General features: G+C 34.8%; 1 protein-coding gene and 1 long non-coding RNA gene across 2 annotated transcripts; one reads left to right on the forward strand and one right to left on the reverse strand.

Annotated features, from left to right (window-relative positions):
* Window positions 1-1,328: 1,328 nt before the first annotated feature.
* On the reverse strand, window positions 1,329-2,253 carry LOC116421541. Its single transcript, XR_004231944.1, has 2 exons — window positions 1,777-2,253; window positions 1,329-1,666 (listed from the first exon to the last, which is right to left on the reverse strand). It is a non-coding gene; the product is annotated as an uncharacterized LOC116421541 (long non-coding RNA).
* A 13-nt stretch (window positions 2,254-2,266) lies between these two features.
* Window positions 2,267-25,208, forward strand: EMC7 (ER membrane protein complex subunit 7). The gene is made up of 5 exons (XM_003755964.4): window positions 2,267-2,593; window positions 5,563-5,682; window positions 9,749-9,887; window positions 21,997-22,077; window positions 24,717-25,208. The coding sequence occupies exons 1-5, from the start codon at window positions 2,361-2,363 to the stop codon at window positions 24,867-24,869; spliced, it is 726 nt and encodes a 241-aa protein (XP_003756012.3). The 5' UTR covers window positions 2,267-2,360; the 3' UTR covers window positions 24,870-25,208.
* Window positions 25,209-27,003: the final 1,795 nt, after the last annotated feature.

Below are 27,003 nucleotides of genomic sequence, written 5' to 3' on the forward strand. Positions count from 1 at the left end.
ATAATCGCTTCCTACAGCAAGTGAGGATGGTAAAGGAAAGGGAATCTCTGTTGTATGACCTAGGAATATTTGAAGGATAAAAGAGAAGTTTGTCCTTTGCTCCTTTGACTTTTTCCCTCTTCAAAACTTCTTTTCATTGTTCTCAGGAAGTGTTTGAATTTACTTAACTCTATACAAATACACATACAAATGACTCCACTAGGAATAGATATTTTCTTTTCTTTAATAAAATTTTATTGGTCTTTTTTTTTTTTAACAATGTATCCATCCTAATGCTACCAGAGTGTCATTCCTTTTGTAACAAAAACAAAAAAGAGGAAAATAAATAAGTTCAGCAAAAGCAACTAAAGTGTTAGAAAATTCTGACATGTAATATTCCATACTCACAGTCCCTCACCTAGGCAAAGAATTGAGAGGTAAGGAAATGCCTTCTCACATTTTATCTTTCACCTAGTTTGAAATGGGGGCCACAACGCTGTACTTGAAACAAGGAGTCTTACAAGGTGTTAACTAAGTGGAATCCATAAGACAATGGTTATCTAGTTTAGCACGGTGATTAATACTTCTCTTAAATTCAATATGACTGATTTAATCTTACAACATTATTACAAATACAACAAATAATAGTTCCCTAGTGATATAATGATTGGTTTATATTCAGTATACTGCATTTATATATGCATATTTATACTGCGACAAACTCAGCCAAAGACAGACTGAGAGCTCCGAGTCAGACTCCGAGAAGACAGAGGACTGGAGCCAAAGAGAGATATTCATTCCATCTCCCACCCTTGTGGTGGCTGGAGGCTGGGGCACAAGCTCCTGGACTGAGACAGACTTCAAGATAGAGACTGCTGGGGTGGCCCTCCCACATTCTGGAGGACCTCCAGAAAGCTGGCCCAGGCCCCAGGCAAGGAGATAATAATAAAGAATTTGGACTTTAAGCCTGGCTATTCTTGTGGTGATTACTCTGTTGAAATGAAGGCTTGTCCAAAGACCTCCAGAAAACCAACCAGAACACTACACTACTAGGTTTTTGTAATTTCTCAATATAATTCAAGGGACCTTTCCATTTTTACATATGCATATTTTAGACACGAGTGACTCTCTAATGTGAATTTATCTTTATGTTAGGAGTAGAACAAATATAAGAACCAACTCAATCTCACCTATTCTTTCTTCGGACTGAACTTCACCGGGTCCTAATGTCCTCATCTCGAAAAAGAGTTAACTAACCTCCAATGTTATGATCCTGTGATTATTCTAGGATTTCTTTCTTGGTACCAGCTCCAACAGCCTCTCCACATACAAAAGCTCAGCTTCGAGTCTTTTTTTTTTTTTTTTTTTTTTAATTGTAGGGGTTCACAACCTGGAGTTCCAAGTCAGTCAGTAAACAGTAATAGTATTTATGTACTGAGTGTTTTACATTTTATTTGATCCTCATACAGTTGAGAAAACTGAGATAAAACCAAAAAATCTCTTTCAGACGGTTCATCAGTAGAGAGAGGGCACTAGCATTAAGGGAGATCTTATAGAAGACGGGGTTTTAGATGGATTTGAGTGAAGCGAAGGGGGTGTGGGAGCCGGGGAATGTTTCGGGAATCTGCAACAGCAGGCAAAAATGTTCATTCACAGCTGGCTCGTAGAGACCAATGTCCCTCTTCGGCTGAGAATCAGAGAAGATGGAAGAAGGGTCTAATGAAAGAGGCCTTGAACTTAAAAAACAAAAAAACCCAAAACACGGATGATGACCGTTATTTCAATATAATCGGTTACCTTTGTAATCCTGGATTTTATTCTGTGCACTGGGTACAGATTATTCTAGGCTTCTCTATTTCCGGAAGTAAATCGCTCCGTGAACTATATAGGGTTGTGTGTACGTACACTGAGCAAGGAGGCCTGCGCTGGAGAAGGCAACTGCCCTAGTCCTCGCCCCAAATGGTGTGACCTCGGCGGCTCCAAGCCACCAATGCTACTTAATGTTAGGATAATTAACTCCTGCCATTCCCGAGGCACCGGCCCGTAAAGCCGAGCTCGGCCCCGGCCAACCTCCTTCTTCCTCAGCAGACGCTCCCGCACCACGTGACTCACTCCCGCCGACCATCTTCCGGCGCGACGGGGATGAGGAAAGAAAAGCGCTCCTTATCCCTTTACCCCACTTCTACTTCCGCCCGATTAATCCCTGGGAGATCCATTCTTTTTCCCGCGTCGTTTTTTTCTAGTCGCCGGATAAATTCCGGTGCAGGGTGATGACGTCAGTGAGCCGGCTGACTGAGGCTGCCGGGACACCGGTAGGAGAGAGGCAGAGAGAGGTCGGTGCTTCCGGCCTGCCTCCCCCCCCCGCCCCCAGTACGGTTGTCATGGCTGCCGTGCAGTGGGGTCTCGTCTCGGTCCTGCTGCTGTTACTGCCCGCTTCTTCTCAGGGTTCGGAGGGGGCGGGGGCAGCCTCCGAGGGGCCTGGCGGGAGCGGGAGCGGCGTTGGGGAGCGCTTTAAGATCGAGGGGCGGGCAGTGGTGCCGGGAGTGAAGCCACAGGACTGGATCGCCGGGGCCCGAGTATTGGTGGACGGTGAGGAGCATGTAGGCTTCCTCAAGTAAGTGTCACAGCTGTGTGGAGGCGGGGAGCTGGGGGCCAGGCCCCGAGCTGTGTCATGGCCGAGCTCCGGCCCGCAGCCCTTAGTGAGCGCCTGCGCCGTTGCCAGCGGCTACGCCGAGTGGGATGGGGGGCTCCACAGTCTCCGAGCCCAGTCGAGCCCCATGTCACCAGAAGGGGAAGCCTCTTGGAGGGAGCGGGTGAAGCGGGACTTGGAGGGAGCGGGTGAAGCGGGACTTTGGGAAGAGCTTGACGGAAGCGCCGCGGGGGAAGCACCGCTAGGGTTACTGCCTTTATCTGTCCCATCCCCTGGGTGGTAACGGTGGATACTCAAGTAGCGGATTAACCCAATTTTTACTCCCCCTCCCCCTCTTCTCCAGGCAAAACTGACACTTAGCTGGGCTGGTCAGATTGGACGGGTCAACCTTAGACGCTATCTGCACTTCATTTTTGTTAGGCTTTAGAATTTTTATTTTTTGCGAGGCAGGCGTGGTTAAGTGATTTGCCCAGAATCCCTCAGCTAGTAAGGGTCAAGTGTCTGAGGCCGATTTGAACTCGTGTCCTCCCGACTCCCAGATAAGCTTTTTTTTTTTTTTTTTTTTTTTTTTCCCCGTTCAAATGGAAGTTTTGCCTCCTCTTCCTGATGTGACCTCGGCCCTTGTTTCAACTTTTCCAGTATCTCTGCTGAGAATTGCTGAAATTATGAAGATGTTCTCAAGGGACATTCGTTGACTACATTGCTAGGCTGGCTAACTACTGCAGCTAAGATTAATGAGATCTGAAACCTCTAATTAAAGCATCTCTTACTAGAAGGGGACAGCGGGGAATGGGGGTGGGATTAAATTGTCCTTTTTTCCCCGCTTTTGAATCCACAAAGGAGATTTACAGCAGAACCTGTTTCATGTAGCATTGACATTGAGGCCAAATCAGGCAGCTGCCAAAGATAATCATAAATGAATGGCATGTGCGCTCCTGTCAGATTTCTTCGTGCTCTGCTGCTTCAGTATCTTGCTTTTCAGACTTAATAATGCAAAAGCGTAAAAAAAAAAAAAAAAAAAAAAAAGCTCTTTATGTCTCCTGTTAAAAAGCGAAAATATAAGGTGAAAAAATTGGAAGACAAAATCTTTCTTCTGAAGAATTGCCTTTTTTAAAAAATTAGGCTTGGAGTATAATAGGAATAGAAAGGAGAAAACAATGGAAAGACTGGCTCCAGAATCAGCTCCTGGATTCATGTTTTGAGCTTTTCTGGCTGTGTGACTTTAGGCAAATCACTTAACCTCTTAGCCTTAATTTCTCTCTTCTGTAAAATAAGGGCACTGGACTAGAAGGCTTCTGATTTTCCTTCCATCTGTGGTATGATACTTTAACTAGACTTCAAAATATCTAGTTTTAATTCCAGATTTTTGCTATTTTTCTCAGGATTTGACAACTCATCCATCTTTTGGAAATAACATTTTTTTCAGGATTAATAATAATTAGTAATTATTAGTTCAGGTTCTGGAGTGAGGGGTATTCTCATCTGGCCCAGGTGAGCAACCACCTAAGTGTCAACTGTTAGTACTTTTTGCAAGCTTTTATGTATCTGTAGAAGCTGATATCTCCCTCCTAACAGTTTTCTGACACATTTCTTTGCTTTGTTCTTAAAAGTAGGAAATAAATGTAAGCATTACTATTATTGGAGGGTTTTTTGTTTTGTTTTTTTAAAATCATCAAGTTTTTCCTTTCTTAACAGAATTACCTTTGGCAGAGAGATTTGTTTCTCATAATACTTGATTCTAATTTTCCTTCTATTGTGTTAATTTGCAGTTATTCTTCAGCTTTCTGCTAGTTTAAAGTTGAGAGAAATTTTTAAGAAGGGTGAAACTACTAATAAATATTCTGTTTTGGTCTTTAGTTTGAAGTAGCAAGGAGAATACTTGTCTTGCCATTTATTAATAGATATCTTGGAAATGGGTAATATTATAGTATATGCAAATGTATGTAGTAATTAGTCATGTTCTAATAATAGGAGTCAATAAAGATTGTGTTTATTTTTTCAATTAATAAAACCTTTCCCCCCAAAATAACTTTCTTTTAAAATATGGTTTTTATCATTTGTTTGTTTTAGAATGAATCCAGTACATTGTTTTACTTAATTCATAGTTACTTTTTTGTATAGTTTATAATTTCTGAATGTGTCCATTACCATGCCATTTTCCTTTTTTTTTTTATATTTACTATACCATTTGAAAAAATTTTATGAGATAGACAGAATATATATTTTGTCCCCATTTTATTAATGAGAAAATTTAGGCTTAGAGTAGTTAAATGATTTGCTTCAGATCACTTAGTAAGAATATGGAGTTGAGACTTTAACTCAAACTTCCTAATCCAATATTCATTTTATTATATATATATAGCCTAAATAACCTAGATATCTAGTCTTCTGGAAGTTAGAGATTTGAGAATGTGAAGACTAGTAATATGATAAGAGTTTCATCCCTTCTGTACAGAATAGGACTGTAGCATTGCTACTTTGGTAGATCCTCTCACTTTCCATTTTCCAGAAAAAACAGGATTGTTCTTTCACTCTGCAGTTGTAGTTATTTTTCAGGGAATTATACTTATTTTGGGGCCATAGCCTTCCTTCTATAATAAGATTCCCAGCTGCCACAGTGACCCAAATGGTTAGAATTATTTGTAGTTTTCAGTTACCTATTCATTAGGATAGATAACCATAGTTAACCAGTCTCTTTCATGTGATAGGCATTTACAAAAGTACTTACTAATTTTTATCCTCCTGAGGAGCAGATGATATTTATTTTCATTTTGTAATCAGAGAATCTTGAATGATTGAGCAGGTATTTGTCATTTGATTTGGGTATGATTTTTGAAATAACTTTGAGATAGAAATTTAAAAAATGTTTCTAAGTTCAAGTGAAGAATAAATTATTGAATAAAAGTGACTGAAAATGATTTTTATTTTTTCAGGACAGATGGAAGTTTTGTGGTTCATGATATACCTTCTGGTTCTTATGTTGTAGAAGTTATATCCCCAGCTTATAGGTTTGATCCTGTCCGGGTGGATATCACTTCAAAAGGAAAAATGAGGTAAGATTTCCCGGTGGTATTTCTTTTAAGGGCTTTTGAACATTTCATTATATCCTCGTGGGTTTTTTTTATTAAGATCTAGGCAATATGTCTTATTGAGATTCTAGGTTTGTAAAAACAAAAAACTAAAAGAATCTTGTATTTCTAGTGTGTTACATCATTGAAATTCTATTCTTGAACTACCTTCTATTTTGGTCTAAACTGGATTTATTTTTGTATGTTCAAGTGCTATGTATTTGGTTAAAGAGCACAAACAAGCTGAGGTTATTCAAAAACTTGTTTGTTGAACTTTTAGTTAAGATGTCATTATTTTTTTATATCTTCCATAAGCACCTTTCCTTTTTAACCATATTAGTTTACCCCTTGTTGTGATATTTGCTAAAATTGAAAATAAAAGTTAATTTGTACTTGGAAAATAACTATCAGCTATTTGTCAGGGGTAAATGCCACCAATGCCCTTCATGACTATTTAATGTTTTGATGCTTTAGAACTTTGTCCAATTCTTTCCTTAATCTAGATTATTTAATTGATACCAGAAATTTAGAGTTTTTGGTATAAACCAGAAGCCTTCACAAGAAGAACAAGCATAAAAGAAAGGAAAGTGTGATGGTTGAAGTGAGAATGTAATGTTCCTAGGTATTTAGACTTTGTTTATAAGTTTAGGTTTTTGGTTTTTTTCTGTTTCAGTTCTCTGACTAGCTATCTAATTTCTGATCAGTAAATATGGACAAGTTTCCAAGAAGCAATGTCTTTTCTGAGAAGCAGGATAGTATTGTGGACCAAAAACCTGCCTTAGAGTAAAAAAGATCGTGGTTTAAGTCTGTGCCTTTGGCACCTATTGATTGTGTGACTTTGGGCAAAAATCTGTTTTCTGTCCAAAAAATTATTTAACTTCTCTGCCTTAAGCAGCTCTCTAAGATCATAAGATGCAAAATAGTTAAATATCTGTAATTATAAAAAGTAAGTGTCCCTGCTGGAAGTTCCTAACCTGGAATCTTAAATCATAAGTCTGGACTAAAACTGAAAAGTTTTCATTGTATTTGAGTTGTCATGCATCATTAGTTTTTTATTAATGTATTTTTAGCATATCAGTTTCCAATAAATACTCAACAGAACCTTTCCATTAAAAAAAAACAGCTAAACAAAATAGTCTAATAATACAGTTATAGCCTACAATAAATATTACTTTCCTTTTTATGGTTTACTGTTTCTTTTTAATAATTTTATTTTAATATCAGACCTGTGTTAGCATCAGCAATAGGGGGCTCTGAGTGAAAGAGCTTCCTTTACCATTGCAGATTGGCATCTATTTTCCAGCTTATAACGTTAAATAATTACCTTGAGCATTGAGAAAATCATACTATTTCTAATGGGAAATGAAGGATATGGTTTTAACTTTAGTAATTTGGAACTAACATTGTCTGTTATAGTTGACCATAGTTTATTCATTACTATATAATGTAGTCATTGTGTATATTCTTTTGGTTCTGATTTCTTTGTTCCTATATCAGTTTATTCAGATCCTACCATGATTCTTGGTGTCCATATTTGTTGTTCTTTATAGCATACCCTATCTTATCATGTATGTGTCAATATCTTAGTTATTTCCCAGTTGAGCATATAATTTGTTTCCAGCTTTTTGGTATCATAGATAAACTTTTTTTTATTTTAAAAAATAGTAAAATACAGAAGTTGAAGAAAAACTTTATGCACTGCTAGTATGTGTGACTGAATATTTTAATATGATGTCACATATTCTTAATTTAATGTTTTTCAAAATACTTCATAGATGATTTTAAGGTGTTTTATTTATTTGAGATGAAGAGTTCTTCCTGATGGCCAATTCTGAAATTAGTAGCTGCCCTGATATTTCTGTCCTTAGACCCTATTCTGGTATTTAAGTTATAGATCTTTATAGATCTTTATATAGATCTTTAATTTTAATGAAATGTTAGTCCTTGGTAATGAGAGCAAAATTCCTGTAGAATTCAATAGATACCTACTCCAGCCATTTCAAGATAGAGTTTTTGATTCTTTTTTGGCAATAGGTTAGGGAATATTGGGGCTATAAACATAATAAATATGTTTATATCAGTATTTTCCAAAGGTGTCTGGAAATTTGCGGGATTAAAAAAGGGGGAGATGTCAAACTTAAATAGAAACGGAAGGGGAAATCAGATTACAAATGGGACAGAAGAGTTAAGCAAAGATAGTTAGAAAAAAGACATTTGGAAAAGTTAACAAAATGTTAAGCTATTTGGTGATCCACATCAAGAAGAAACTGTTCCTAAAAAATGATCCAGATAGATTCTAAAAGGTACTACATGTAGCTACAGAAAAACTAAATTATATTAGTTGATTTTTGAATTTCCACATTGAAGGGAAGTTTGTTTGAACTGATTCTTTGCTTTGCCTCCAGCTTTTACCTTTTCCTAGCAAATGGTGTTGCCCTAGGAACATATACGGTAGTTCCTTAAGCCTTTAAAGAAACTTTTGTAGCAGAAGTATTTGAAGTCTGTGTTTTTATCTCCTGAGTTTTTTGCCTCTAACTTGGTATTTAATAAGAATCATATCTGAGGATAGCAGCTCCTCGAAGGTCAACAATCTCTATATGAGTAACCTGGAACTCTCATAACCAAAAAAAATCCTAATTTTTATTATTATTTTTTTTTATTTTTTATTTTTTAATAACTTTTTATTGACAGAACCCATGCCAGGGTAATTTTTTACAACATTATCCCTTGCACTCACTTCTGTTCCAATTTTTCCCCTCCCTCCCTCCACCTTCTCCCCCAGATGGCAAGCAGACCTATACATGTTAAATAGGTTACAGTAGATCTTGGATACAATATATGTGTGCAGAACCGAACAGTTCTCTTGTTGCTCAGGGAGAATTGGATTTAGAAGGTATAAATAATCCAGGAAGAAGAACAAAAATGCAAGCAGTTTAAAAATCCCAATTTTTAAACTCCTATCAAATGTTAACATAGTTTTTGCAAAACGAATCAGATTTAAAATTTTCAACTATAGTTGATCAACAGCAAGAACATCTTTTAAAAGTAGTCTTACTGTCACACCATTTTATGTGATTTCTTGATAAAACAAAGTTAATTACATATTCATCAGCCAAATAGCTTTTGCATGGATTATTAATTTTAGAGTATGGATTCTGTGGCTACTGATTATTTTATCAAATATTAGCTAAATGAAGGCTTAGTGGTTGAAGTTTAGAAATCTTTTTATTAGACTTTTTTTTGTGTGTATGAACAGTATTTTATCATGACAATATCTGTCTATATAGTTTCATCACTGTGATAACTCTAGAACTAAGCAGATAGAAATGATTATATATGATGTTGATTTGCATAAAAGTAAATTTTAACATATATTTGACATTTTGTTTACATATGATGGTATCTGAGTAGATATTAATACAACTAAATTTTCCTATTCCTGAATGTTCTTTCTTGGATTTTAAGGCTTTTATGTAATACTGTATTGAAGATCAGGTACACCTATTATCCACATAATGAACAAATAAATTGTTTAAATGACTATGGTGGTAAAATATTAAATGTAAATGTGGAAATGTAAAACTTTAAAACTGAAAGGAACACTAGAGATTTAGTTCAATTTCTACATTTTATGTATAAGAAAAAAAGGTCCAGAAAGTTTAAATGACTTGCCAAGTCATTTAATTACACTATAGATTATCAACAGTTGAAGAGACCCTAAAGTTCATGGAGAATAATAACTTATTTTTTCAGAAGAGTAATTTGGACACCAAAAATATGCAGTAATGCAGCAAAGGTCACGGAGCTAAGTAGTTATGATTGAGATCAAAATTTATGTTTCCTGACTTACTCTAGTATTCTTTATGACAATATGCTTAAATATTTGGTACTTAAAAAAAAAGGTTGCTTTAATACATATTTGAAAGTGTGGATGTGAAAGCACTGTAAAGTGTTTGCTATTTAAATGTAAGGGATCATTAATACTAGTATTTTTTGAAGTAGTGATATTTTTGTAGAATTATTCAGTTGTTTCTTATTGTTGTTTCACCAGAGCAAGATATGTTAATTACATTAAGACATCAGAAGTGGTCAGGTTACCCTATCCTCTTCAGATGAAATCTTCTGGTCCACCTTCCTACTTTATAAAAAGGGAGTCCTGGGGTTGGACGGATTTTCTGATGAATCCAATGGTATGTATTATGACAAAACTGAAAATCTTTATTAATTCTGAGCTAGTTTTTAGATTGCAGTTTTCAGAAATGAATGTTTTTTAGTAGTCACATAGCTGAGTAAGGTCAAAACTTTTGGTAATGAGGGTTGATTTCAAAGAATTTTGACTAAGGGAAAACAGTGATTTGGGCATGAGAAATGAAAAGATTATATGAAGAATTACTTTGCCTGAAAAGTAGCATAGTGGTTGTGTGTGTGTTTGCTTTGTGTAGAATCTCTTTTGGAAGGGATGTTAGAGATCATTTAGACCAACCTTTTACACGGTTTAGGAATCCCTTTTACAACAGATGCTCATCCTACCTCTGAATACTCCCAATGATGGTGAGCATACTGCTTCACAAGGCAATCTTTTTAGATTGTAACAGAGCCCTGATTGTTCATTCTTTATTTCCTTGAGTTGGCTGTCCTGTAACTTCTACCCTAGTTCTGCTTTTTCACATATTAACTTTCCACAATGTTGAGAGCTGTCATGTTTCTCTTTAGTTATCTCTTTACCAAACCAAATTTTCTCAGTGATTTCTTCAGTCATTTTTTTATACAGTACAATGTCCTGATCTTTTATTAACATGGTCACATTTCTCTTCAGTTTTTATCAGTGTCCTTTTTAAAATGTAGCAACTAAAATAAGATACAAAATCTCTGATAAGCAAATGATAAAAATGGAACTATTCTGTGATAGGCTAGTACATTGTTATTAATTCAGCCAAAATTGCATTAGCTTTTTTATTTTTATTTTTATTTATTTATTTATTTACAAAACATATGCATAGGTAATTTTTCCTTGCAAAACCTTTTGTTCCAAATTTTCCCTTTCTTCCCCCCCCCCCCCAAGCTGGCAGGTAGTCCAATACATGTTAAATAGGTTGAAATATGTGTTAGGATCTCTTAAAGGAGGGAAAAGGACCCATACGTGCAAAAATGTTTGTGGAAGTCCTCTTTCTAGTGGCAAGAAACTGGAAACTGAGTGGATGTCCATCAATTGGAGAATGGCTGAATAAATTATGGTATATGAATGCTATGGAATACTATTGTTCTGTAAGAAATAACCAGCAAGATGATTTCAGAGAGGCTTGGAGACACCTACCTGAACTGATGCTAAGTGAAATGATCAGAACCAAGAGATCATTATACATGGCAGCAAGACTCAATTCTGATGGACATGGCTCTCTTCAACAACGGGAACAGTGTGGAACACAACATAGCACTCTTACTCTCTGTTGTTATTTGCTTGCATTTTGTTTTCTTTCTCAGTTTTTCTTTTCCTTCCTTCTTGATCTGATTTTTCTTGTGCAGCAAAATAAATGTATAAATATGTATATATGCATTGGATTTAACACAATGTTGGATGAAAGGGTATGCACAGTTTGATAAGTTTTTGAGCATAGTTCCAAGTTGCTCTCCAGAATGGTTGGATCCTTTCACAGTTCCACCAATAATGTATCAGTGTCTCAGTTTTCCCACATCCCCTCCAACATTTGTCATTATCTTTTCCTATCATCTTAGCCAATCTCAGGTGTGTAGTGGTATCTCAGACTTTTCTTAGTTTGCTTTTCTCTGATCAATAGTGATTTGCAGTACCTTTTCATGTGTCTACATTTCTTCATCTGAAAATTGTCTGTTCATATCCTTTGACCATATTTATCAATTGGAAAATGGCTTGAACTATTATAAATTTAAGTCAGTTCTCTATATATTTTAGAAATGAGGCCTTTATCAGATCCTTTGGATATAAAAATGTTTTCTCAGTTTATTGCTTCTCTTCTAATCTTGTTGGCATTAGTTTTGTTGTACAAAAACTTTTTAACTTAATATAATCAAAATTATCTATTTTGTGATCAAGATGATCTCTAGTACTTTGATTACAAATTCCTTCTTCCTCCACAAATCTGAGAGGTAAACTATCCTAAGTTCTTCTATTTTGTTTATAGTATCATTCTTTATGTCTAGATCATGAACCCATTTCCACCATATCTTGGTACACAATGTTAACTGGGGGTCTATGCCTACTTTTTGCCATATTAGTTTCTAATTTTCCCAGCAGTTTTTGTCAGTGAGTTCTTATCCTAAAAGCTGGGGCCTTTAGGTCTGTCAAACACTAGATTGCTATATTCATTGGCTATTTTGTTCTGTGGACCTAATCTATTCCACTGATCAACTTCTCTATTTCTTAGCCAGTACCAAATGGTTTTGATGACCACTGTTTTATAATATAGTTTTAGATCTGGTACAGCTAGCCTGCCTTCTTTTGCTTTTCTCTTCATTAGTTCCTTTGAAATTCTTCACCTTTTGTTCTTCCAGATGAATTTTATTATTTTTTCTAGGTCAGTAAAATAGCTTCTTGGGAGTTTGATTTGTATAGCACTAAATAAATAAATTAGTTTAAGGAGTATTGTCATCTTTATTATATTCGCTCGACCTAAGAGCACTTGATATTTTTCCAGTTGTTTAGATCTGACTTTATTTGCATGGAAATTGTTTTGTAGTTTTGCTTATGTAGTTCCTGACTTTTCCTTGGCAGATAGATTCCCAAACATTTGCTGTTGGATTTTGCTAGTGATATATAAAAATGCTAATGATTTATGTGGATTTATTTTGCATCCTACAACTTTGCTAAAGTTGTGGATTATTTCTAATAGTTTTTTAGTTGATTCTTTAGGCTTCTCTAAATGTATCATCATATCATCTGCAAAGAATGATAATTCGGTTTCCTCATTACCTACTTGCATTAGCTTTTTTAGCGCTGGATTTATACTGTTGGCCATATGAAGCTTGTAGTCAGCCAGACTTTTTGTCTTTTTTTACATACATTATTGCTAAGTCAGATGTCCTTCATCATGGATTTAGAGGCTATCTAGACCTCCAGCTTCTTAAACTGTGGGTCATGAACCCCTTAGGAATCTTGTAATTGAATGTAGGGGTTGTGAAATTATGATTTATTATCACTAAATGTTTGATTTTCATATCTATTTTATATATCTATATGGAGTCATGTAAAAATTTGTTGGGTGAGGGAGTGGAATGAGTGGAAAAAGTTTTAAGAAATCCTCATTTAAACTAACCCTCTCATTTTATGGATGAAATACAGAAGTCCAAAGAAGGTACAAACATGACTTGCCAGTCACTGGAGCAAAATTTGAACCTAGGTTTTATAGATTCCAAGGCCAGAAATCTCCAGTACACTTTGTTGCCTTCTCATACTTGTTTTTTGTATGTTTGTATCTATCTGTTTATATACAGCAGTGCAGAGTTGGATTAGATGAGTTCAAAGGTTATTTCTAACTCTTTAGTTGCTATGATTTTACATCTCCGCTGAATTCATCTTACTAAATTTTTTTTTATCCATCATTGCAAGGTTCAAGATAGTTTTGATTATTGATTCCCTCATTAATAGTATCACTTTATATCATTTGCAGCTTTAATAAGATTCTTTCTAAAGTAACTCATTCTTTCCTAAAAAAAAAATCCATTCTACTCTTGGACACCTGTTTCCATACTTGGGACCAAACAGAATAAATCTAATCTCTCTTCTACATAACAGCCTTTCTCATAATTTGAAGAGTACTCTCATCTCCCCTTGCTTCTTTTCTACCTTTCCTCTGCTTCTTGGCTTTCTTCTGGGATAACTATTCTCAATTGCTTCAACAGATCCTCTAATCCTTTTATTGTCTAGTTACTCCCTTATGTAGGAACTATAGCTTGTTTCTGCCCTTCTTTAAATATGACATTGAACAACTGAACATGGTTGTTTAGATGTAGTGTGGAATCAAGCACATAGAACGTAACTGTTACTGGGTGCTGTAGGATAGGATCTCAGGACGAGGGAGAAAGGGTGTGTTTGTAGGTAGTAAGGAATGAGCAAGTAGAGAATGAGAGATGAAAATTAGTGATAGAGGTTTTATGTGGACAAAACAGAATGAATCTCTGAGGCATCCCAAATTGCCATCAAGCCATTAATAGTTAACTCTTTTGATCTAGTCACTCAACCATTTCTAAGTCTGTCACATGTAATTAGTCTACTTTTTTTTTCCTTCCTTCCTTCTTTCCTTCCTTCCTTCCTTCCTCCCTCCCTCCCTCCCTCCCTTCCCTCCCTCCAGCAATTGGGATTAAGTGACTTGCTCAGGGTCCCACAGATAGGAAGTGTTAAGTGTCTGGGGCCAGATTTGAACTCAGGTTCTCTTGACTTCAGGGCTGGTGCTCTGTCCACTGTGCCACTTAGCTGCTCCTAGCCTGTATTTTTCTATTTTGTGCAGAGTAGTAGCATCAATATCTTAGTCAAATGTGACTCTATAGCTAGAATGTCCCTTCCAAAAAAGGAAATGAAGTTAATGTGACATAACGCATCATATTTTTTTAGTAAATAAATTTTATTAATGCCTTTTGTTTTTACATCGCAGTAATTTCTACATTGCCTTCCCCTTCCCCGCCCGCTTCCTCCCCCCCCCCCCCCTTGAATTCTTTAAAAAAAATAGCTTTTTATTTTTAAAATACATGAAAAGATAGTTTTCAACACTGACCCTTTCAAACCTTGGGATCCATATTTTTCTCCTTCCTTATCCCCTACCTCCTTCCCTAGACAGCAAACAATCCAATATAGGTAAAATATGTATAATTCTTCTAAACATATTTTCACATTTATTATGCTGCATAAGAAAAATCAGATCAAAAAGGAAAGAAAATGAGAAAAGAACAAATGAGTAAACAGCAACAAAAAAGGTGAAAATACTATCTTGTGATCTACATTCAGTCCCTATAATCCTCCCCCTGGATGCAGATGGCTCTCTTCATCACAAGAACATTGGAATTGACCTGAATCACCTCATTGTTGAAAAGAACCCTCCATCACAGTTGATCATGACATAATAATAATAATGTTCGCTTGGTTCTACTTACTTCGTTTAGTATCAGTTCATGTAAGTTTCTCCACCCCTCTCTGAAATCACCCTGCTGATCATTTCTTATAGAACAATAATATTCCATAACATTCATATACCACAATTTATTTTGCCATTCTCCAGCTGATGAGCATCCACTCAATTTTCAGTTCCTTGCCACTACAAAAAGGGCTGCTACAAACATTTTTGCATATGTGGGTCCTTTTCTCTTCTTTATGATCTCTTTGGGATATAGACCCACTAGAGATACTGCTGGATCAAAGAATACGCACAGTTTCATACTCTTTGGGCTTAGTTCTAAATTGTTTTCCAGAATGGTTGGATCAGTTCACAACTCTACCAGCAATGTATTAGTGTCCCAGTTTTCCACATCTTGTCCAACATTTATCTTTTTTTTTTTAACTTTTTTTTTTTTTAATTTAATAGCCTTTTATTTACAGGTTATATGCATGGGTAACTTTACAGCATTAACAATTGCCTAACCTCTTGTTCCAATTTTTCACCTCTTACCCCCCCTACACCCTCCCCCAGATGGCAGGATGACCAGTAGATGTCAAATATATTAAAATATAAATTAGATACACAATAAGTATACATGACCAAACCGTTATTTTGCTGTACAAAAAGAATCAGACTCTGAAATATTGTACTTAGCTTGTGAAGGAAATAAAAAATGCAGGTGGGCATAAATATAGGGATTGGGAATTCAATGTAATGGTTTTTAGTCATCTCCCAGAGTTCTTTCTCTGGGCGTAGCTGGTTCAGTTCATTACTGCTCCATTGGAAATGATTTGGTTGATCTCGTTGCTGAGGATGGCCAGGTCCATCAGAACTGGTCATCATATAGTATTGTTCCAACATTTATCTTTATCTTTTCCTGTCATCTTAACCAATCTAAGAGGTGTGTATAGTGGTACCTCAGCGTTGCCTTGATATGCATTTCTGTAATCAAGTGATTTAGAATACTTTTTCATATGTATAGAAATGACTTTAATTTCTGTTTCTGAAAATTGTTCATATTCTTTGACCATTTATCAGTTGTAGAATTCCTGTATTCTTATAAATTTGAGTCAGTTATATATTTTAGAAATGAGGCCTTTATCAAAGCCTTTGGATATAAAAAATTTCCCCCCAGTTTTCTGCTTTCCTTTTAATCTTGGCTGCATTGGTTTTGTTTGTACAGAAATTTAGTAATTTAATATAGTCAAAATTATTTTGCATTTCATAATATTCTCTATGAATTCTCTCTTCTAATAAAGAAAAATAAACAAAAATCCTTGAATACATTTGACATTGAATTACATTGAATACACATGACAGTGCATCCATTGTTATATTTTATAGTCCTCTGAATCCGGAGAGGAAAAATTTATTTTTTGTCCTCCATAATTTTTATTGCTATTTCAGTTACTCATATTGGTTTTCTCTAGTAATCTTTTCATTTACTTTGTAGTCTTTGTATTTATTGTTCTCTTGGTTCTGTTTATTTTATTTATTCTGTATCGGTTCATAGTAATTCATTACCATATTCATAAACCATCACTTATATAACCTTTCCTGAATCAGTGGACACATTCCTCTCCCTCTTCTCTCCCCATCCCCCCCCAGTTCCTTGTTATCATAAAAAGTACTTACTGTAAATAGTTTTGTATATACTATATATTTCTGTTTTTGTCAGCTATTTGGACATACCTGCCTCATAGTGAGTTACATAGCATCATGACCTTGAAACCATATTATTGTTTCTTTGTTTACTTTGCTACATGTATTTTAACATTCTCTTCGAGATAACCTAAAATCTTGCTAGGAATTTGAATTAAGCTCACAGGCCAGTAGTTTCCTTTCTCTCCTCTCATTCTGGGAAATTTGGACATTGCTTTTTCCTAATATAGCATATCTTGCTGACAGAGGTGATCATATTTGTTGGGTCTTTCGGCATCCTATGATGTATTTTTTTTTTCTTTTTTCTTTTTTTCAGTTACTTATGTATAGTTATGTTGAAAATATTTCCATATAAATCATGTTGTGAAAGAAGAATCAGAACAAGGGGGGAAACCATGAGAAAGAAAAAACTACAAAAAAATGAAAATAGTTTGCTTCAGTCTGTATTCAGACCTCAAAATTCTTTCTCTGGATGTGGATAGAATTTTCCATCATGAGTCTTTCAGAATTGTCTTGGCTCACTGCATTGCTGAGAAGAGCAAAACCTATCAAAGTTGATCAGCCATACAACATTATTGTTAAAGTGTGCAGTGTTCTCCTGGCTCTGCTCATATGATGTAGTTTTTCTATACCTGGAGATTTAAATTCATCAAAGGCAGCTATTTGCCTTGTAACTCGTTTGTCTTAGATTCCACTCCTGTTTAAACATTTTTGTTTTTTCCATTCTCACCCAAACAAACATAACACTAAAGAGAAAACAAAAGGGAAATTAGTTTTCCTTTTTAGGTTTGATCATTATTATTATCTATCCATCTTGAACCATTCATTATTTTATTTTCCTTTTGTCCCTCAAATAGTGAACAAACCCTTTTATTATTGTTTGTAACATTGCATTCATTGCCATTCAGAGTTCATTTTGGTCACATAGTAAGTGTCTCAAGTATGGATTTGAACTGAGGTTGACCTGACTCTAATGCCAGTTACCTACTGCATTAGCTAACTGCCCCATTCTGTGTATGTCTTCTAAAAAATGTATGTAGTAAGGCACCTGTGCAGCCACAACAGTTTTTTGTTTGCTTGTTCTTTAAAGCAGCTACTTTTGATTGCAAGTTTATTTTGTCTTATATGCTTAGGATTTCATTTTTGAGTTTCCTGTCCCTATTGAATCATCCAATCTTTCCTGTAAAATATTAGGCCATTAAATCCTACCTATTGTTTTTCTGAACTCTTTGAATCTATTCTAAGGACTATCTAGAATGTACATCAACCATATCTATCTTTATTCTCCTTTATATGTACTCTACAATAAAGTATTTACCTCCCTGAAAAAGCCAGCATTTCTACTTTAGTAACTGGTTCCCTCTTGTTAAAATATACCCCAGAATGACTGTTCTCTCCTTCACCCCTCAGTTGCTCTTCCATGTTTTATGAAGTGATATTATTTTTAAAATTTTACCTTTTTTATGTGCTTTCTTAATCCGAGTTCATTAAATAACTTCCTTGTTTAGCCACACATAGTTCTTTGTGAATTTCCAGTATTTATTTCTCATTGGGATCATTTGCAAAGGTATAGTCAGAAGATATAGTTAGAATCCCCCTTTCTTTCGTGTTTCTAACTATAGGATCATAGCTATTTCTTTTCCTCTGGATTTGTTGAGAAGTTTAGGTGTACATCTTACATTTTGTTCCATATTTTAAGTGTCAGGAATAGCTACTTTTCCCAAAGGTTCCTTTAATTTCATATCATCACTATGTTTTGCTTTCATTAGAGTTAAATCCTGAATAAAATCTTTTTGTAAACTGGAATTTCTAGCAATTTAAGAATTTTTTTATATAGCATATTAGATGTGGAGAGGTTACTAAGATCATATAGTACAGTCTTCTCATTTTACAGAAGGGGAAGCTGATCTGTGAGTTGACCATGATTATATAGCAAATTATATCACAGACTAGAATCTCCTGTCTCCTGATTCTTTATTTGTCATCATGCTTCCTACAACCACGTTTGTGTTGTTTTTTTTTTAAATTGTTATTGATGAGGCAATTGGGGTTAAGTGACTTGCCCAGGGTCACACAAATGTTTGAGGTCAGATTTGAACTCGGGTCACACAGCTGGATAGTGTTAAATGTTTGAGGTCAAATTTAAATTCAGGTCCTCCTGACTCTTGACCCTGATGCTCTATCCACTGCTCCATCTAGCTGTCCCAAACCGCTTTTTTTTTTTTTTTTTTTTTTTTTAAAGAAATGTGAAACTAGTTTCCAGAGTAGTTAAAATTTCTTATCACAAGTAGATTGCCACTGCATCAGTTTTGCTTATCTTTTAATTTATATCTCAAGTATCTTTAATTGTATTAGGTTGTATATATTTTCCTTTCTTTTAGTGTCATTAAATTCAAAAAGATTCAATGATGTTGATTTGGGACACAATCTTACTACATTTAAAAATACAGCAATTCATTTTTTTATTTTTATTTAAAACTTTTTGTTCTTTCGATTTGCCTAGAAAAGCGCACATTTACAAACTTTATGGAGTTATTGAGAATGAAGTTGGAATTATATGTGTTGTAAAAACAACAAATTAAATATGTAGGCAGTCTGCTATAGTTAACTTTATATTTTGGAGCCGTTCAAGCACATCCCATATAACTTATTACACCTTTGTGAAATAGTCCTATGGACAGTAGCTTTCTGTATTCACTGAGCTGAGAGATTAAATCTGAAGTAGAGATAGCAGATGCTGCTAAGGGTTATTTCATAAGACTTTCATTTGAATAATCTTAGAGTGTTTATATGTAGAGCATTATCAAGTTTTCAGAGGAATGACTAAATAAATCTTAAGTGCTATATTTTAACTGGGAACATGGTGACAGGATATTGAAGCAATAAGTTCAGGTTTGGAAAATTAATTTCTAAGGGTTTCTGACATTGAATTAGTTCCAATAGGATGTAGATAAAATGAAAAGTATTCCTCTATCAACTTCACAGTCTACATCTTAATTCTTTACAATGCATCCTCTTTTTTCCTGCCTCTTAGCAGTTTTTCAAGAACCAGTGTATTATACCTTTTTATTCTTTAGGGAAAATACAGCCATCTGAGCCACCATAATGAATTATCTCACATTCGCCATAATAAATTGAAATGGCCTTGCTATTAGTAAATCAAATTCCACTTTCTTTAAATCTAATACTAATACAATAGCTCACTTTTATATAAAACAGAGAATTTGACTTATCAAATATTTTTTGTCTGTCACTTGAAGAATACTATGCTAGGTACTAGATGAAATAGAGAGATGAATAAAACAGTTCCTGATGGGCGTGATAATGCCTATGTGTTCTGTTTCTGGGGGATGCTGAGGCTGGTGAATCACTTGAATTTGGAAGTTCTGAGCTATGGTAGGACTAAAGTAGATTAGATGTTGATAAATTTGTCACTGATATAATGAGCTCCTAGGAGTTGGAGTCACAAGACTGCCAGAGACAGGTTGGAAAATGAAGCCAGCTACAGCTTCCATGCCAGTAAGTATTGGGATCAAACTAGTAGTAATGTCAGCAGCAGTAGAATAATATATGACATCAGTATAGCACTTTGGATTTTATGAAACACTGTATTTAACATTAACTCATTTGACCTTCACAACAGTACAGTGAGGTATGCATGTACCATAGGGGGACAGATAAATGTGATACAAATAAAGTAAGATTATTTTATTTATTTATTTTTTTTATTAAATAACTTTTTATTGACAGAACCCATGCCAGGGTAATTTTTTACAACATTATCCCTTGCACTCACTTCTGTTCTGATTTTTCCCCTCCCTCCCTCCCTCCACCCTCTCCCCCAGATGGCAAGCAGTCCTATACATGTTAAATAGATTACAGTAGATCTTGGATACAATATATGTGTGCAGAACCGAACAGTTTTCTTGTTGCTCAGGGAGAATTGGATTTAGAAGGTATAAATAACCTGGGAAGAAGAACAAAAATGCAGTTTACTTTCATTTCCTAGTGTTCTTTCTTTGGGTGTAGCTGCTTCTGTCCATCCTTGATCAATTGAAACTAAGTTAGAGCTTGTCGTTGTTGAAGAAATCCACTTCCATCAGAATACATCCTCATACAGTATCTTTGTTGAGGTATATAATGGTCTCCTGGTTCTGCTCATTTTGCTCAGCATCAGTTCTTGTAGGTCTCGCCAATCCTTTCTGTATTCGTCCTGCTGGTCATTTCTTACAGAACAATAATATTCCATAACATTCATATAGCACCATTTACTCAACCATTCTCCAATTGATGGGCATCCATTCATTTTCCTGCTTCTGGCCACTACAAACAGGGCTGCCACAAACATTTTGGCATATATTGGTCCCTTTCCCTTTTTTAGTATCTCTTTGGGGTATATAAGCCCAGTAGAGACACTGCTGGATCAAAGGGTATGCACAGTTTGATAATTTTTTGGGCATAGTTCCAAATTGATCTCCAGAATGGCTGGATGTATAGTGATATAAGATTATAAGCCTTGGAGAATTACTGAGAGCTCTATGAAAAAAATGGACCTTAGAATGCCAAAAAAAAAAAAATAATATAAAATAGCCAGTTAGGAGTACAGTGATATGTACAGTGATCAGAGGCCAGAAAGAAAAAAGTTTGAAGGGTCCTTTGTAGGGAAGGTATGTATCCAGCAATGTGTCTTGCTTTCTTCTCTCATTACATGTCTTCCCTTTAATTGAGGTCATATATAGATAGAATAAAGTGAGGAATTTAGGAATATGAACAGAGCCAGGGCCAAGCTCTGATGGATATTCTTTTGTTCTCAGGACTGCAATAGTGATTTCTAACTCTGTTTGGAGGTTTTTTGTTTTTTATTTTTTTTATACCTAAAAATGTTGTAAAATTCTTTAAATTATTTTGAATAACTTATTACTGATACTCATATTTTGTTTTAATCTTTAAAGCACTTCTCATGTATTATCTTATTTGATTGTGAAGTAACTCCATAAGGTAGATCTCCATTTTGCAGATGAGAAACCTGATGCTGACAGAGGTTTAAGTTACTTGGAATGGTCAGGATATTTTTTTGATATCCCAGGGGTAAGATTTGAACCAAGTTTTCTACTACATCATATTCCCACTAACATAATAGCACCTTTAAGAGGCAAGATGTCCCCAACAATCTGAACATAGGTTATTGACTAAAAGATTGTAGTCACTCTTCTAGAGCATGAGACACCCACATACAAGTTACAAAATATCAAATTTGTTTTATCAGTTATATTTTTATATAACTTTATTATATCAGTAAAGGTATTTGGAAAAGTGCTTTGGAGAGAATTTTAATAATTATCAAAGTTAATTAGTTTTTACCTTGAAAATAATCTTTTGAGAGGTTATGGGATGCTGGTTTTACTCTGTATACTTTTTTTGCTGTTTTGATTCTGGTTTTAGTTTATATATGTAATTGTTAAGTTGTTTAAGTTAGGCAGAAGAATTTTCTGAATTCTTGTTTTATCTTCTCTAGGTTATGATGATGGTGCTTCCATTACTGATATTTGTGCTTCTTCCCAAAGTTGTCAACACAAGTGATCCTGATATGAGACGGGTAAGAAAATTGCTCAGTTGAAGCTTGTTGATTACGTCCAGTTGTTCACAGCTAGGCTGAAAAAGTCATTAGATTTTTACTTCATCCTTGTCCTGCTCACAAATTAGCTGAGACTGGGCTAATATGTTGTTGTGTTCTTGGTAGGCAAGAGAAGAGGAACCAGAAAAAAACAATTATAGAGATAGGAAGAAAACAAGGCAACTGATTGATCAGATAGCAAATTTTAAGTGTCTTTTATGGGTCAGGCACTGTCTTGAGTCGGGATATAAACACAGAAAATTAAATGTTCTTTACTCTCAAGGACGTTACATCCTGTCAAGTTAGAACATGTACCTATACAGAGTAATTAAATTCAAGGTCGTTAGGGTCAAGGATATCAGGAAATCAGAAAAAACTTCATGTAGAAGGTAGTGTTTATCCTGTGTTTTGAACAAAAAAGGATTCTGTGGGTCAGAGTTGCAATCCAAGCATGGGAGATTGTAAGGGTATGGAAAATGTACATTGAGTGCTGGGTGTGAGGGTCAAGAAGCAGATCAAGGGGACTAGAACTTTAGCGTGCAGAAAAAGAACTAATTATACAGCGAGCCAGGAAAAGTGAATTATTTTCATCTTTTAAGAACCATGGAAGGGTAGTCATCAATGTCAGGTGCTGTAGAGAAGTCAAGAGAAGTTGAGGATTAGAAACATGTTCATTGTCTTTTGGTTATTAAAAGGCCCTTGCTGACCTTTTTAAAGAGGGCATTTTTACGATAATACTGGAAGTGGAACATAAGACTGAGGTAGGGATGGAGTAATGGAAAAGTGGAGTTGTGGCAATGTCACCAACTCACAGGATTGTTTTGAGAACATTAAAATGCCATACACCTAGGAGACCACTTTGGATAGAGAAGAGCTGAGTTCACATCCTCTCCCATTGACTTCCTTGACCTTGGTCACGCCATCTGACCTCTATCAGCTTTAATTTCCTTGTGGATAAAAGTGAAGATGGTAATAGCACTTATTTCACAGTGATGTGCAGAACAAATATAAGGAGGATGTTCTGCAAACCTTACAGGCATGGTAGCTATTGGGTAAATGTGAGTTGTTACTTCAATTGAGGCTTTAGCAGCATACATAAAAAAAAAAGCTAGTACCCATTTGTTTCTTGATATTTTAAGGGCTGGTACTTCTATCTTACATAGATAGAAGTTGTTTTTTTAGTTTTCAGGCAGATCTTTCTCCCTTAATCTGTATGAAACTTAAACAGGAAAGGAAGAGATCTCATTTAACTATAATTTGCAACTAGAAGGCAGTTCTCTTTTCTTTTGAAGTACCCTTTGTTTTGGGGACAGAAAGTCAGCAATGAGGAGTGAGACTGTTCTTCCTATGAGATTAAAGTTTTTTTTTTAAACAATTGCATTAATTTTGATTATGTGTTAAATGAAAATACTTTAAAAATCAAAGATTTACTACTTAAAATATTTTGGGTCACTTTAAAAGGAAATTTACTGTGGCAAAAAGATTTTGAAGTTGGTTGGGTCATAATCATTTGTTCTTTGGGCAGTAATTAAGATCATTTTCATACATATACTTAAGACTTCTGAATATTTGTTATGTTACTGACTTTCTTTGTTGGATCTTGGTAAATTCATAGAATACATTGGAGTAATAATATGTCTTTGTTTTGTTTCGTCAGTTTTAGTTTAAGATAAGCAAGGTTAATCTAAATCTGCACTATTAGAATTTTATTTTTTAACATATCCTCCAAAAAGACTTTGTAAAAAAAAAAAGTCCTTTAGTAAGTAGCACATTATATTAATGAAAAAACTTAATACTTTGTAGATTATTGACTCAATGTAGGAGAAGGAAGGATTAAAGGATAATTATTGCTGATGCCCCTTTATCCTGTCTTATTTCTGTTACAGATTTCTTATGTCTTATTTCTGTTACAGATTTCTTGGTGCCTCTTGTATCAAATGAATAAGAGGTTTATGAGGTCACTCAGAATATAGGATTTGGAGATTTAAAGTTGGAAGGAACTTTAGAGATCCACATTGATCCAGAGGGGATCCATATAGTCATAGATTTCTTTCTTGAATGAAATTTGTAAAGAGATAATTTCCCAATATCAGCTAGCTGCTTTTTAGCATCAGATTGAAATGTTAATAGATAAAAAATAATTTTATGCATCCAGAGAACAAGTTAAAAAATATTAGTTGAATCAAATCAGCAAATATTTATTGTGTGCCTGTGATATGCTTAATGTTAGAAGGCATAAAAGGAACATAAAATATGATTACTAATGACTTGAGTGAATCAGTGTATCTTGATTTTGGAAAATTATTAGTTTATATGAACATTGGCTTTCTGTGAAAGTTACTTAGTTTTGTGTACCAGTGAAATACCATTGCCTTCATCTGTTTGTTTAGTTTGAATGCTCTTCTCCCAGGGTTCATGAATTAGGTTAAAAAAAATTTTTGATAACTATATTTCCATTGTAGTTGTAAGCTTTTAAAAACATTTTTAAGGAGTCTGTAGACCCCCATAAGGGGTCTAGACATACACCAAAGTTAAGAATTCATGTTTTAGTAGAAGATGTCAAAAATGAGTAAACTTAAAAGGTATCTCTTTTCACATCCTTGTGCTGTGTCTTCCTACAGGAGATGGAGCAGTCAATGAACATGTTGAATTCCAACCATGAGCTGCCTGATGTTTCCGAGTTTATGACAAGACTCTTCTCTTCAAAATCCTCAAGCAAGTCCAGCAGTGGCAGCAGTAAGACAGGCAAAAGTGGGGCTGGCAAAAGGAGGTAGTCAGGTGGTCCAAAGCTGTCATTTGCACAAACACTCGACAACACTGGGTGGCATCCAAGTCTTGAGGGAGAACTTCACAAAGCAACTACTGTAAACTTGAACCAGCCTGAAAGTTGATCTCTTGCAACTGTTGTATGTGATGTAACTTTTTAGCTCATTTAAACTGTTTGGTACTTGGTACGCTGAAGATAACCCAGATCCTATCCTTTACCACATGAGATCAACATCGATGTCACTGAATTAATTACAGTGCCCTGTAGAGAATGACATAAATAAACTAAATTATATGAAGTGCTATACATTATGTATAATAAAATAAGTCTTAATCCAGAGACACAATGTCATCTATTTTTTGCTTTTATTAATGTTCCCTTATTTTTCCTAATGTAACTAACTTTCCTGACTTCATGTTATTTGGGCATGAAGCTTCATTCTTCTGAAAGGTGTTGGTATTGAGGAGAGGAATATTTGTTCAAATTTCAGTGATGTTTTTAGGTTAGAATATACACTACTCTTGAGTATGAGAATAGATTTTGGTATATATTTTTCAAGATCTTTAGAGATACTGAATCATCTATGTAACTGTTATTAAAATATGATAAACCCTCCATGATTTAGGCTTGCATTAATAGCACTGCTACTTAATACTATTTTGATACTATTTTGAGATATGAATGTAGGTGTCTGGGTAAATATATATCAGAAGTTTAATCTGATTTACCTACGCTCACTTAAAAAGAAAAGTTTTATTGATGCTCTTTATCTTTTTTTTTTTTTTTTTACACTGTCACTTCTGGATGATTTCCTCCATTGCTTCACCAATAGGACAGTTAGGTAGTCAAATAAAACAAATCAGTACACTAGCCATATTTGAAAATGTAATGCCTCATTCTATGCCTTTCGTTAACTGTCTTTGCTCAAAGATTGAAGGCATGTTTCACCAGAAGTTCTTTCAAGTTATTGCATTCATCAGAATTATGAAGTTCTTCAAAGTTATTGTCCTTTGTTGTTGCGGTTAGTCTAAATTATCAACTTAGGTCTTTATTTGTATCAGTTCATATACTTTTCTTAAGTTTCTCCAAATTCTTCATAGTATTTTTGGTACAGTATTATTCCATTAGATTCTTCTTAAATGTGTGTGTGTGTGTGTGTAAACTTATATGCATGCATGCACACACACACACATATATATGTATTGCATATATTTATAATATATCCCTCCTATAACCCCATTTCACACACACATCCCCCATCTCTATGAAAAAAACCCCCCCAAAAATAAGACCATCATAAATGTGCATAGTTGTCCTGCAAGACAAATTCCCACATTGGCCATTCCAAAAGGTATATCTCTTGGATGCTTAAGTTTATCATCTTTTTGGTAGGAATTAGGTAGTGTGTTTCATCTTCAGTCTTTTGAATCAGTGATTTGTCATTGCAGTGATTAGTTCTAAATTAGTTCTAAATTCTTTTAAAACTTTTTTTTTTCTTCTAAGGTAATAGTATAAATTGTTCAAGTTCAGCTCACTTTGCATCTATTAATAGAAGTCTTCCCAATTCCCTCTGAAATGGTCCATTTTATCATTTCTTATGCCACAGTAATACATTTATTAACATTCATGAAATACTTGTTTAACTATTCTTCAGTAAAACAGCTCCTTAATTTAATTTCCAGCTTTTAATTTCTGAGGAACAAGCTGCTATACAGATTTTTGTGCATATTCATACTTGCCTTCTTTGATCTCTCAGCTAGTAAGAGTATATACACCTTAGTAATCTTCAGAGCACAGTTGTTGATGCTCTTATCTTTTTTTTTTTACATTCACAGTTCTAAATTACTTTTCATGTTACATTTTCGTTATATAGTGAATGGACACCTATTTTCCTTCTATGTCATTACTACACAAACTGCTGCTGTAAAAACATTTTGTATATAAATATAAGACCTTTACCTCTGTCTTTGATCATATTGGGATAGATGATTAATAGTGCTGTCACTAGATCAAAGGTTATATACAATTTAGTGATTTAAAAAATAAAATTTGAGGTAGCTAGGTAGTGCAGTGGATAGAGCATCAGCCCTGAAGCTGTGTGACTTGGGCAAATCGTTTAACTCCAATTGCCTCAGCAAAAT

The sequence above is a fragment of the Sarcophilus harrisii genome, chromosome 2 (genome assembly GCF_902635505.1).
Source record: "Sarcophilus harrisii chromosome 2, mSarHar1.11, whole genome shotgun sequence".
In the NCBI taxonomy this organism is placed as follows: domain Eukaryota; kingdom Metazoa; phylum Chordata; class Mammalia; order Dasyuromorphia; family Dasyuridae; genus Sarcophilus; species Sarcophilus harrisii.

What these genes read in the sequence shown, in the direction of transcription:
- EMC7 (XM_003755964.4), top strand. Translation starts at nt 2,361, where the DNA reads ATGGCTGCCGTGCAGTGGGGTCTCGTCTCGGTCCTGCTGCTGTTACTG. An exon ending in GAGCATGTAGGCTTCCTCAA is followed by an intron (nt 2,594 to 5,562) that starts GTAAGTGTCACA and finishes TTATTTTTTCAG; the next exon opens with GACAGATGGAAGTTTTGTGG. An exon ending in GTGATCCTGATATGAGACGG is followed by an intron (nt 22,078 to 24,716) that starts GTAAGAAAATTG and finishes GTCTTCCTACAG; the next exon opens with GAGATGGAGCAGTCAATGAA.